Source organism: Thermobia domestica, chromosome 2 (genome assembly GCF_964235325.1).
Source record: "Thermobia domestica chromosome 2, izTheDome1.hap1.1, whole genome shotgun sequence".
Classification (NCBI taxonomy): domain Eukaryota; kingdom Metazoa; phylum Arthropoda; class Insecta; order Zygentoma; family Lepismatidae; genus Thermobia; species Thermobia domestica.
In genome coordinates, this window is record NC_137455.1 from 276,662,788 (window position 1) to 276,676,739 (window position 13,952).

Genomic DNA, 13,952 nt, shown 5'->3' on the forward strand with positions numbered 1-13,952 from the left:
TATATTGAATGTGGATGTGGTCATCATAGCAGCCATTTTGGATTCAGCAATAATGGATATCGCACAATATATATATATATATATATATATATATATATATATATATATATATAATGAAAAGGGGTATGTGGTGTCAAAATTGAAATTTCCATAAGGGAAATTTGAAGATCAACATCTTATAAAATATTCATATTTCTATTATGTTGTCAACCAAAACCATAATCATAAACTTTTCATGGTTTAATAATTTACAATGAACTACTTAGCAGACAAACAGCTATCCATGTATAGAAGCGAATGATGACAAGTAAGAGTTACTTGCGCCACTTGGTATCCAAGATGTCTCTATGTTCGTGGGTTTTGTCTGGATACGTTTGCTTCCTCGTGCTGTAACATCAACAGTTATTTTATCATCATTCATTACTTTATTATCCGTTTTAAAAATCCGGATATTAAAATTTCATGTGTTTCATTCCGTGAGATGATTTTTCTATCGAAGTTTCTTTGGAGTAAAGTCAGCCAGGGGAACTTATGGACATAAGAAATATCTCATATTGACGTGCACCATAAATTGCACTGACAGACAAAATCGAAAACTATGTATAGTTCAACAAGAGAGTTTTTCCACATATATAGAAAATATTCTGAAGCTTCACTTACTTCAGAATTCTGTTAACTTTCGACCCTTCTGAAAAAGGCTTTCTTCTATGTTATTCCTGGTATTTTTTATTGCTGAATTTGACTTTCGGTTCTTATATTTTGAATGAGCTTTACCAAATGTTTCAAGATAAGTTACATCAAGCAGACGTCGATATGGCTCCTTAAGACCATGGTTACTTACTTTTTCCCTTGCCTTCTCGATTAATGAAGTTACTTAAGGATATTATCCATTAGACTTGTATCAGAAAAAAGTACAAGCTGAAATTATAGAGCCAGAAGATAGAAGTGAAATACTTAATTGAATATGCCAAATTAAATTGTAGAAGAAGGGTATAATTCTAGTAGGAAAGTGGTTTTTCTTCCGTATTTCAATAATGTATTTTTGCATCATAATGTTAATTACAACTACACATCTCCAACCGACTAGAAAATGCTTTAGAGCTTAGTGGTTTTTCTTCCGTATTTCAATAATGTATTTTTGCATCATAATGTTAATTACAACTACACATCTCCAACCGACTAGAAATGCCTTAGAGCTTACATATCTTTTGTTCCATTGCGTTGATACGGTATGTTTTTCTAAGCCGCAAATTACTTTTAACGTTTGGTTTCCTGAATTTGTAAATGCATATCAGAATAGCCCTATAAAGTAATTAAATAAACAAAATGAAAACAACACCCAATGACTAGTACACATTTTGTTTGTGTACATTGTTCTAGTTTTGATTGCAGCAAGGTGTATGTGGGTCCAGCTCCACATTAAACTTTCCCATCTCATATACAGTACCGTTGTAAGGAATGATAATTGTCAATCAAACAAACATATTCAGCATATTTGTAATAGGCAGTGCATATTGTGAAAAATATATCAGTTTGTTTTTCTCATCTGTAATAATTAAATGTATAGAATATTTTATATATACTATTGTTTCTTATTTATATAATTTATATATTTATTTGTTTATTTGCAGCTGAGCTCATTGGCTGTGACAAGTGCAACTTCCACGGAACGTGCTATAGCAGAGAAGATGGTGAAATATTGTGTGATTGCTTCCAATGGTACACAGGAGACAACTGTCAGATTAACTTGAAAGGTAAATTCTTTTAAATTATTAAATTTCACTCGATACATAAACCCAGTAAGAATAATTAAATAGTGAGAAAATCGCGTTTATGATTTTAAAACACATATAATTAATGCGTCTTACAAAGATGCCTTACGTGTTTAATTAAAGTTAATACAATATACCAGAACTAAAGTACATATATTGCTTTTAGCAATGAATTTAAATTCTCAAGACATGCTAAACTCCTATACAAGAAATATTATCTTTATGTAGAAATTTAATTGCATTTGTTAGAATAGTCTAGTATAATGTACTACTGTGTTGGAATATTAAAGACGTATTGTATTGTACAAAGTAGAAATATGGGTGTTACTAAAAGGCATTGGAAAAGACTAGAATCTTTGGAAGTAGAGAATAAATTAGAAAATTGTCTGAATAGACCAGAAAAGCAATATGAAAGTAATGAAAACAGTGTGGGGGAGAGAAGAAAAACTTGAAAAATTAATAATATTAATAAGAAGAAAAAATAGAGAGAGAAACTTAACAGTTAATCTCTTAAGGCATTATTTGAGAAGAAATTACCTCGTGAGAGATGCAATATGACAGGAATATTCTTTTTTCGTGAGTAAGAATATTCCAGTCTGAAACAAAATACAGATGAGTTCCTAGCAGTATTTAAAGAAATGAGTTGAAATCTAATATAGATAAAGTGCATCACTGACAAAAGTAAATACGTCTAAACGTGGTTTTTGTATGTTGCACTGTGCAGATAGGAATGTTTGTCAGTATTTCACAAACATGAATACAAGTTAATAAGTTTCGAGAAACAAACGTTGAGAAAAATATATTATGTAAAAAGGAACAAACAAACCGATGATTGGAGAACATTGCATAACACGAAAGTCTGCAATGTATCCTTGTTACTCAATACAGTGGGGATCCGTGAAGGCAAATACTTATAATGCACTGCAGGCCAGGACAATATTAAAAGCCATACTTTGACCATTTTCCACTTGCTTGCTTCTCCCTCTCTCTGAGACGACATTTCACTAAATTTCCGAAACTTATGTATTTTCTGAATATTCTATTGTGCTTATCCTGTTTCTTGTTTCAAGTGTCGAAGCTAATTAGAGCTTGAACTACGAGCATTTCAAAGTAACTCTATGTAATCTGTATTTAAAAATAAATCTGATAGAACTTACAGTCTTACCTTACAGAATGATGTTGGTAACCAAAAAGTTACATACATATTTTCACAATTAAAAGTCAAGTCTTGATTCAGGTATGTTGTGATGGCCTGCTACAACTTTCCTGACTTGCCTACAGTTAAAAAGAAAAAATAAAATCATACATTTTCCATTATTATTTGCTGTCCGGATGAAACATATTTCCGACCCAGATTCGGTCCTTGGGCCATTATTTGATCATCACTGCTGTGGATAATTAAAAAGAGAGGTGTAGACAGCTGAGCGGGGGATGGGAAAATGTTAGCTGAAAGGTTTCTAGGAAAAGTCTGTGGGAAAGCTAAGAAAAAATCGAAATTAATGTAAAACTAGATCAGAATAAGGTGGTAATAATCTTAATTAGATTAACTGGCACAGAATATAAAGTCAACTGTGAAGGTCTTTTGTTTCAATTATTTTCGCAGCTACAACCCTTGGTATTTTTAAGCCATAGAGAGAGTTATTGCAATTAACAATAATTAATATTTCACATTTCAACTTCTCACATTTTTTACTATTTCCATTTAACTAACAGGACTTTCGTTGTTCGTAGTATATTTACTATGATAGTAATCTTTATAGCATTCTAGCTATTACTCAAATGAAAATGTTAAATTGCTGTTTTGATTTTCTTATTAATCGTTTTACAATACAATTAAACAAAGATCGAAACCACATTCTATCTCTTTCCTCACTCATTTTAATTTATATGTTATATAGCTTAGTTGGCATTAGTGTCCTCAGCCAACAGTTAAGTTACTTTGTTACATGTCGACACAGCGGCACAAAAATGGGAATACATAAAGCAGCAAGCATCACAGTGACAGCCAGTGACAGTAACACAAAATACAACTCCGATTGTTATGTGACAATAATCAAAATATGTTACCTATCATTATGCGATGCAACTAAAAGAAAAACTTATAAAATCTTTAGAAAATTAGAATGTTAACTTGAAAACGATTTAATTTCATAATTACCAAACTAACAGGTAGTGATATAAGTTATTACTAAATCAGTGCATTGCTGTATTCTTAATTAATTATATTCTCTTAATCCACGTACATTCAAACTGTCTTGTAAAAATTAACCAAGTTTCAGCGAGTTTAATGAAAGTTATTTCTGGGCTGTATCTTCAAGATTCCATTGCCTTTAAACTTCCACTTCAATACGCTTCATTGCAGATAAATTATATGGTAATACGACCGACTTCAGATGATCATAGCAGACTTGATCACTAGAAATTTTACTTTCTGGGGAACTGAAGTTTACAATAATAATTTAGTATAAAAAACATTCCATAATATTCAGTTTTTATAGAATTAAGAAATATATATATGATGTTATGGCATTATTTATTAGAATGTATTTTTGCTCTTATATTTACAGTTTTACTGATTGCATTGGTCACGGTAGGAGCTGTTCTACTTGTTATGCTCTTCGTTTGTGTTATCTTAGCTTGTGCCAAGAAGAAGAAGCCGAAGAAAGGACACGCAGCTGGTAAGATTCATTCGAGTGTTTCATTCACTATTTATAATTTATTCTACACATACTACAAATGTTTGGAAGTTTGTTTTTAAATAATCATCTCGTATCTTACTTCAGTACTTGATTTCATTCCACTTTGATTCCTTCTAAAAGAAAAAAAAAGAATCTAAAAGAAAAATATTTCTTTCTTTTTCTTTTATCCATACGTTTAACACAATATAATTGTTATATTTTTTCTACATTCTTAGGATTAACTTCTTTTTCACTTAGTAATGTCATCTAGCTAATATTTCCATTTTTCGTCTGTAATATCATTCCTTAAGTTGCCAACTTTCTTCACTACTTCCTGGAATGTATTCGTGGACTGCAAATAAGGCCATATTTGAAGAATTGAGGTACTAAAGAGACTTTTTAAAGACTAAGCATTTTTATAGATTGATAGGTAGAGAAAATTGAAGTATTTTAGCAGTAAATCTAATTCAGGTATTAGTTATTGACGAAAGTTCTAAGAGAAATACCAGCTCTAATAATTTTTCAACAAATAAAATTAGTAAATTTACTCAGGAAGAAAAACTACCTTCAATACAGAAAATGGAAGAAAGGAAACTATGCATTGTCAATTATTTCATAGTATTTTTATTTAGCTATTAGTCACTGGGACGTCAGTGTAGACTTAATCTTCTACAACACCAAAATATGGTTTATAGTATACGATTCCCACCATGTTTTGCCAGGGAACATATCTTCCTGATACTAGGCACAGCATCCTTAGTTAATAAACACCGACTATCGACTGGAGACAATGTTCTAATAAGACCAATCTACGGCTTAGTAAAGTTATATGAATTATTTTGGCATTCTCGTAATATCTTAGATATAAAAAAAAACTGCAGAATACACAAAAAGAAAGGAATGTACGAGTAAAAAGACCAACAAATAATATGGTTTTGTCAGTAAAATTAAGGACTGAAACTAATTATTGCATTATGTTAATATTACAGTGGAGAATATTGATCATGCAGCTACATGTCAAATTATTTAAATACTTATTTATGCTTGGAGTGAATATATATAGTTGCTGATTGTTTTTCTATTATTCTTTGTCAATGAACAATTGTTTCCACGTTGCTAAGTCACTAAATAAATGTTTTATATTTGTCACAATATTGTTAACTTGAATGCTACTATAAGTTTTCTAAATATTTAAATTTTATGATATAATTTTGAGGTTTACATATGTTTTCAGCTCCCGGATTTCTGAGATACAGAGGAGCGGGACAGATGCGCGGTACTCTTGATAAGACAGCTATGATCCAGGATACCAGTAGCGAGAGTAGCTGTGATCAGAGTCCTCTACCTTACATGGCTCCAGTTCCACAGGTAAGTACATAGTTAAGTAATAAGGCAGAAACCTCAAAAGTCAATTTGTTTTGGTTGATTGATCGGATTTGAGTTTACCGCCACTTTCAGCACGGAAGCTATATAAGACGTGAACCTACAGCTTAACGTGAGATCTCACCAGAAACTCAACTCGGATCTCTTGCGGCAAAAGCGCGTACACTAACCATATAGCGACGAGAGAGCTCGTAAATTTGTGTCAATCTGTGGCTTTAAAATGAATATTTTGATACTATCTAGTTCATGAAGACTTAAAACTCATCACAATGTTTCTTCAGCTACGCATAACACAACAAAATCAATATAAATTTTAATTTAAGGGCCTGTTAAGACGTTAAAATTAGGAAAGGAGAAATCTGAGTTAGTCTAATTATTCAGGCTATCTAAAATAAGGAAACTTACAGAATAAAATTAGTATATATTTTAGAAAGAAGATGACAGTACTAATATCATTTAAAAGTTTTAATTGAAAGACACGTAAGCAGAAATAAAGTGCATATTGTATCAAGGACAATGCTTCCATTAAGAACTGTAGAAGATTCATCTAACTTTTATTTGCTCTGTGAAAATTAGAATTGATTGTATGATAGAAGTTGTATAATAGAAACACTAGTGTGAATTCTATGATATTTCTCATTTGAATTTCACTTTATATTCAAACATAGAGAATAACTTTCATGCAGTGAGTATACTATTATGATTTTCCATGAACTTGGTTCTTTTGCGTGACAGCCAACATTAGGATAATTATATCTCCGTTGAGGATAAATATGATGAATGAAATTCAACTGATATTTTCATCCAAACGTGATACTGATATTAGTGCTACTGCTCAGTGTTTTGCAATAAAGTATTTCTTTAAAGTTATGTTGGATGAAAATAAAGTATTATATTAAATGTTTTGTGTAATCAGAAATAGCATACAACATAGCATTGTCCATGTTCAAACTTTAGTTTCAAAATGCTTAAAATACTCATGATCATACTAAACATAATTCTTTTTTTAATACTGAAACTTCATAACATATACATCTGATCACTAAATAACTAATTTCTTTCTAGAGCGGTATTTCTGTTAAGAACTGTACAACAAATGCAAGTTGTATCGTTGAGTATAGTATGTTATACGATAAATATTTCTGAAAAAAAAAAAACTGAAAATGACAAAGGTAACACAATGGTGTAATACTGAATATAACATATTCAGTACAGTCGATAACTACTGTATAGCCAGAGACATTGTGTAATCTTAATATCAATAAAGAGATAATACAAGTAATGTTAGGAATCCCAGTCAGCAAACTTTATCAAAATATTATTTAATTTTTCATTAAGTTTGAGTATACAGTCAGTAAGAAATCGATATATAACGTATGTACTTTTTAAAAGCATATATTCTTGTTAGATTCGCCTATCAATTAGGTATGGACAAACCCGCTTTTTTTATATATAAAAACCGGAAACCGGTTTGTAGAAAAACCGAAAAGCCAACATTCCGTTTTTTCTGCAAAACTAGTTCGGTTTTCACCGAAACAGACGGAAACCAGTTTCGGTTTTCTCAATAGTTTTTGAGTTTTTACTGAAACTTGTGTGATTTTCGCAGAATCTGGTAGCTGTCCTCTTTTGTTCTCGTAGTACTTATTTCCAAAAAAAGTTAACGAAGAAGTAAAAGATTTGTTAGAAGATCAAACCAAAACAAAAATGGTTTTAAAACTGAACCGATTTTTGATAGAAAACTCAGTTTGATTTTGTGCTCACTCCTACTTTTAATACTAATTTTAGGATGGTTGCTAGAAAATTTTGTAATTTTTCCACTTGTTTTCCATTTCAGCCTACGAACACATATAGCTCCAAGATGAAGAAACTGAAAGCTGAAGAAGCTGGAGGTGATGGTACCTTGCACAGCTTCATGGATCAAGACAGATCACTTACAGTGATGATACCTCGAGCAAAATACCGACCTGTTCAGCCAGCGTCCTCACTTGTCTCAATGTCAACCTTCAGTGTCGAAGATCGTCATGGAACAAGTCAGGAACAAAAGCTGATTAATTATCTAGAAAATGGATCACAGGTAGGACCAGAAAAATATTATGATAAAATGTTTTTGCTTATTGGAAAACATTGCTATTTCCACTTCTTATCTTCTGAGATAAATAACTATAAATTTATTAAAGTGATTGTTAATCTTTACTTTGTTTTGTAGATCAATCACTACGACATTTGTAAGCTGACTGTAAAACCTACTGTCTATTAGCAATCGTAAATAACTGTTAAAATATCATAATGAAAGATTAGTTACTAAATGCTTGGGAATTTCTTTACATTACCTAATCGTAAATACAAACTGTTATACGCTTTCTTGTGCATTTTATCTGGTAATAATTGAAAGAAAAATTTTCTAGAAGTTAGTTTCATGATTATCTGATAAACTTTTAGTTTGCTAACTGATACATAAAACCTTTAAATAGCTATATCAACATCACTATCTACAACTATTAATCCATGGTAGAACACACAACCACTTTTCTCAGTTGAGCTTTTCCAGATACTTGCCTGGCGATCGTAGAACTGATATTAAGATGTGATTGAAATAGAAAAGAATTCGATTATGACGTTATTTACAACATTATGGAGATTAAATAGCTATGACCAAAGAAAACCGTGTAGCTGCCAAAACAATTATCAGTATGTTCTAATTGAATGCCACACCGAAACTAGTGCTAAACTATAGGAATTCGCAAGAAAGCAATAATACAGTTTTATGGTTCTTGTGTGTACACGTACTGAATTTATATTACATTGAAAGGTTGATTCACATTTGTCAATTGGTAAAGTTATTGAAGAAAAAAGAATGAGAGAAGTTACATTTTACAAAGAAATAACTTTAAATACAATTGTAAGCATGCTATCGAATTCATCGTATGAAAAGACTTTTTGAACCTTTTTCAAACAATATTGTCAATACTTGTACCGTTTGTAATACTAAATATATTGAAAGAATATAATTTCTCTTATGTAACGATAAATTCTCTTCTGATAACCTTCGTATAAGTATAAATATAATGCTTGTTCAAATGATAGATTTTGCAGCATATATCTACCACATACTGAAACAACAGGAAACAGATAATATTGAACAAGGAAATGAAGAAATAGATGTTGATCAATTTACATGATTAGAAATATAAAGCTTACTGTTATTACGTGGTTCATACTGTTTTATTAGTTACTGTAATGACGAAGTGACTAAATGCAGTTATAAGAACAGAAACTAGATTTATCATATGACAGGATTCCTAATTATTTAAAATTCATAAAATAATATTCCAGAATATTTTTGATAAATTTGTTTACAATATAACTCATGTACTGAGTTGATTGAAAACAAGTTTTCATTCTAAATTTTTTTGAATCACTAAGTTTCTCCAAGTAATTGTTTCTGTTTAAGGATTGTAGTACTTCCTTCTAATATGAACACTAAGAAAACAAAAAATATTTTCAAAATTTATAAATTCAGCAGCAAAGTAATTTTCTAAACAAAGTTTCTGCATTGACAATCTTAGGAACAACACATTATAAGTATTAATGTCTTTAGTATAAATGCAGAATGGCATAAAGAATACTAATGAGGGATACGTAGCAATTTGGTAACATGCTCGCAATTTAATATAAACATTTGCTATTGTTTGCATTCCAATATTAGAAATGGTATGTTAAAATTATACATTAGAATATAATGTTCACTAGCTAGGAACAGATATAGTATTGTATTACTATTTGTTTATTTGCGTAGAAGTTTTTATAATACTTCTTGCCGTATTTCCACAGGAAAATCGCAATTCTCCATCTCGAAGAAAGCAAAGCAACTCAACAAATCCAACTGATCCACCAGCATCAAGAAAATCTTCTGGAGCACGTAAACAATCAACAGGTAGAATTTCTTTTTCAGAAAAAGTAACATACATTAACATCATCCTCAAAAGATAGATTTTAACTCTGACTTAAGTAATTTCATTAATTTCCAGTAGGTTGACATCTTTTTAACATGACATTGAGTTCTGATTTTATTTTGAAGCCAATCATTTATGTTTAAGAAATGTGAAATGTTATTTTTCAATGCCCAGGAGAAAATGTAGAAAGACGAAATTCTCAAGTTTACATTGGATAAAATTGTTTCAAATCTCTCAAATAAAGGTTCCCTATACAATAACCATTATCGGTTTTTATGGCATGGATATTATCTTGTCAATAATTTGTGTAAATTGCAGATTATTCCAAAATATTTTGTGCATTCGTCTTGTATATTGTTCTTTATATCGGAGGAATATTAATTGACGATGCACGTGTATATCTTCGTAATGGTCTTAATCACTCAGTTCTTGTATATATATGGTATACAGGGCCGGATTGATAGACTGAAGTACTTAAAAGATTTTGGTGCCCCCATATATATTCAAAATATAAACCATAAAATTTTATTTATCGAAATTATATAAAACTTATAGTAAAATGAAAAATAATATTAATTTTGTATACTTTCACTCTATTTATAATTGTAAAGTTCCTCCTATTTTTTAATTGCAAATTCTTTAATCAAACTCGCAATCATTACGTCTACCATTATTATTATCAATCATTACTTCTATCATTACTATTATTAGTCATTATAGCTATCATGCTGTTATCAATCATTACATCTATCATTACTATTATCAAACATTACCTTTATTATTACTATTATCAATTATTACTTCTATCATTACTATTATCAGTCATTACCTCTATCATTACTATTATCAATCATTACCTTTGTCATTACTATTCTTAATCGTTAAATCTATTATTACTGTGATTATTACTTTTACTTCTGCCAGTGAGTTTATGCTTTTGATGAAGTTTTTTGTTACTGATGTTGTATAGAAAGTATACAAATTTTGAAGACTCCATACAGAGTTTCCTCTGCTTTATTTACACTACATGGAAGGATATTTTCCCCTTCGATTTCATGACAGTGCTCTCTCAGTGCCTTTTTCTTATTGTATGTAATTATTCCATTTAACGTTAGAAGCTCTTTTGCGGATACTGGTTCAGCTGCACCATTTGCAGTATTAAACTATATGGCCCATGTACGGGAAATTTATGTGGTGTCCCCTGCCCTATACATGTGTTTATTTTGCTTAATGGTTAATGCACTCCTAATGGTATTCCAAATCCTAATTCTCAACCTGCCTTACACTCCAGGTCCTTAGTTTCTAATTTTGTATATACTTGAGTGAATTTAGATTACATTTTATCATACATTATTACATCATAATCAGATAAAGTTTAAAAAGAAAGAGAGTCATTTAAACGGAAACTTTTCGCATACAAGATTTGTTTTGTTTTCACCTGATTTTGATGAATTTTTGGATCTGTTTTTCTTGGCCGGAAACAACAAATTATTCTTTCTCTCTAAGCATAAGTATTACTTGAGCAAAATACAAAGACATTATTGCTTATGATTTTTCACCATCGTGGTGTTGATACGTCTACACAATATAAGGTCTTGTAGTGTTTTTTTTTTTTTTTTTTTTACAATAGACCTATAACTGTTTACTCTCAATTAAATAATCAGTTGCCTGAATTTTGAATCAAATGCAAAAGAAATAACTTATAATTAAAGTATATAACCATGTGATACTACCATTCTACCAGGTATTTTAGATTGATGGGGATATTGAATTTTCAATTTGTGCAAAGCTATTTTTATTGTTAAGCTGTTTACACCAATTAAAAATCGTAGTATTATAGAAGTACCATTGAAGTTTATATGTAGGAACGTAGCAAAAAAAATAATAATAATAAAATAAAATAAATAAATAAATAAATAAAAAAATAAAACAGACTAGATTTGTAACTATGTATTTTTTTTAAATGTGATCTGCTACTTTCATATGCTTAATAAAGATTCTTTGTAATATGATTCTCACAATCAAATAACACACTGGTATGACTGATTGAAAAATGAACAGAGAAATCATGGTGAGCGGTATGCTTTATAACTAAAACATGATATTACTACTTGTATCCATAGTTCGCCGTTTATGGAAGTTGCTACAAAACTTTATTAGTTATCACAATACTTTTCTAATAATTCAACAATTTGTAATTATCGATCCTGAATCTTTTGATTTTAAGTCAATTTATTTTTCTTCCTCTAGGTGCTCTTGTGTCAGCTGGATTTGAAGTATCTGCAACTGTAGGGAAAGCTCAACAGAAGTCAAATGAAGCTCATATGGCACAGGTTCACAATCACACAGGAACAACAGGGTCTCGTTTCGCTACTGTGCGGACAGGCGATAGGTATTCACTAGCATTCAAATGAAAAAAAGACTCTTCTGAAATTTTGAGTTTCCAAACTGATAAAACTTGCATATTTATTTACTTTTAAAAGAAAAGATAGAAATGTTGTTTTAGAAAATTTGTCTTTAGTGAAGGCGTATTTACATTAACAATCGGGACCATATTTTACATTTGTATCTTTGTTACAAATATCGTATTTGCATTGTAATTTAAACCCACGTCGTTTCTGCTAATACTTTTGTGTTGAAAGTAAGTCGGCGAAATTAATCACTGTTATTACTATTAATTATCGCGAAGAGGAAAAAAATCAATTATGTTTAAACAGTATCGTTTTAATAGTAACACGAAAGGCAATATTATTCAATATTGGACCTATAACTGTGTACTCTTATCTAAATACTAATCAGCACACTTATAATGTAATAAGTAAAGTAAACTCATTTTGCAAATAGCAAAGAAATGAATTCCTCATAGAAAGCTTTCTCAGAATTTATTCTTAGGTGGTGAAAGAGAGTAATGTCACTTTGATTATTTGATAAGATACAAATAACTTTGAGTGAGTCATTAGAGTGCAAAGAAAGATTATTCCATATGTTATAACAAGTAACTCACTCAAAGTACAAGAGTTATAAACTCTGTGACAAAACTAATTAAATTACCAAATACTTGTAGTATGTAAATAGCACAAACACTTGAAATATAGTAAGATAAAGGTTGCATCGTTCAAACATATTGCAACCTTCAATGTAAATTAGTTTTGTTAAATAGTGTAAAAATTATATACATACGAAAATATTTATATAGCGTTTTATCTCAGACTCTTCTTTAACATATTATTTACATAAAACACATACACATAATTAAATAAATATTCACTATCACAATAGGTTACGATTACACTTTGAAGTAATAAGTTGGTTCACGTTTAACATTAAAATCAACGTAATTCTGGTCCTGATGTAAGACAAACTTAGCATAACTTCACTTTTCTTTGTTGTTTTGTATTTTTTTCTATATATCTGCTCATTATAGATATATATATTGTTCTATGATTAGAAGATCACTAGGCGGAATTTTAGAAATTTCCATAAACTATGGTTCTACGCTGATTTAAACGTTTTGGCGTACGAATTGCTTCATTTAGTATCTCCACCAAATTGCAATTTTCATTTCCCGTTGTTATTATTTTTTCATTGCCTGATGTTTTCTATATTTATGCCTAAAACGGCAATAATAGAAGTTTTATATTAATAACAGTGAACTAAAACCGGTTCTTTTCTCAATTTTTGAGTCACACTTTTACAAATCATAAACATACTACGAAGTTTTGATTTATTATTTTTTTCTGTAGTATTACTGACGTTATACGTTTTCAAACTGTATGGAACGTTTTATAATTTCTGATACTGAATTGAAACATTGTCTATTTTGAAGCAATATTTAGTATATAAAGGAAGCTTAACAATGGCATGATATTAGAAATCCTACTATTCTCAAAATGTATGCAAATGTTTCCCCTTTGCTTAATTATAATACGAAATTCTAAAATACATTATGAGTAAATCGGGAATGGAACTTATAAAATTATTTGAACTTCGTTTTCCCCACACAAAGGTCTACAAACGCCTTAAGATAAAAAAGCATTAAAGTCAGTACTAATTTAAAATTCCCATAAATATTGGATGCCATCTTTTAGAGAAAGTGCAAACTTTGATGGATGTAATATACTGAATTTTGAAAAAAAGTTATTTATATTACCCGTACGTTCGCCGCA

The 13,952-nt window shown here is 30.1% G+C and overlaps 1 protein-coding gene across 3 annotated transcripts in view; it reads left to right on the forward strand.

Moving 5' to 3' along the window:
• LOC145678508 (uncharacterized) overlaps nt 1-13,952 on the forward strand; it is a 382,498-nt gene that overhangs the window by 347,966 nt on the left and 20,580 nt on the right. For all 3 annotated transcript variants that reach the window (XM_081748733.1, XM_081748730.1, XM_081748732.1), the window contains exons 14-19: nt 1,632-1,754; nt 4,340-4,450; nt 5,685-5,818; nt 7,668-7,907; nt 9,665-9,767; nt 12,037-12,178. In XM_081748733.1, the coding sequence (XP_081604859.1) occupies nt 1,632-1,754; nt 4,340-4,450; nt 5,685-5,818; nt 7,668-7,907; nt 9,665-9,767; nt 12,037-12,178 (853 nt within the window). The remainder of the gene's footprint in view (nt 1-1,631; nt 1,755-4,339; nt 4,451-5,684; nt 5,819-7,667; nt 7,908-9,664; nt 9,768-12,036; nt 12,179-13,952) is intronic.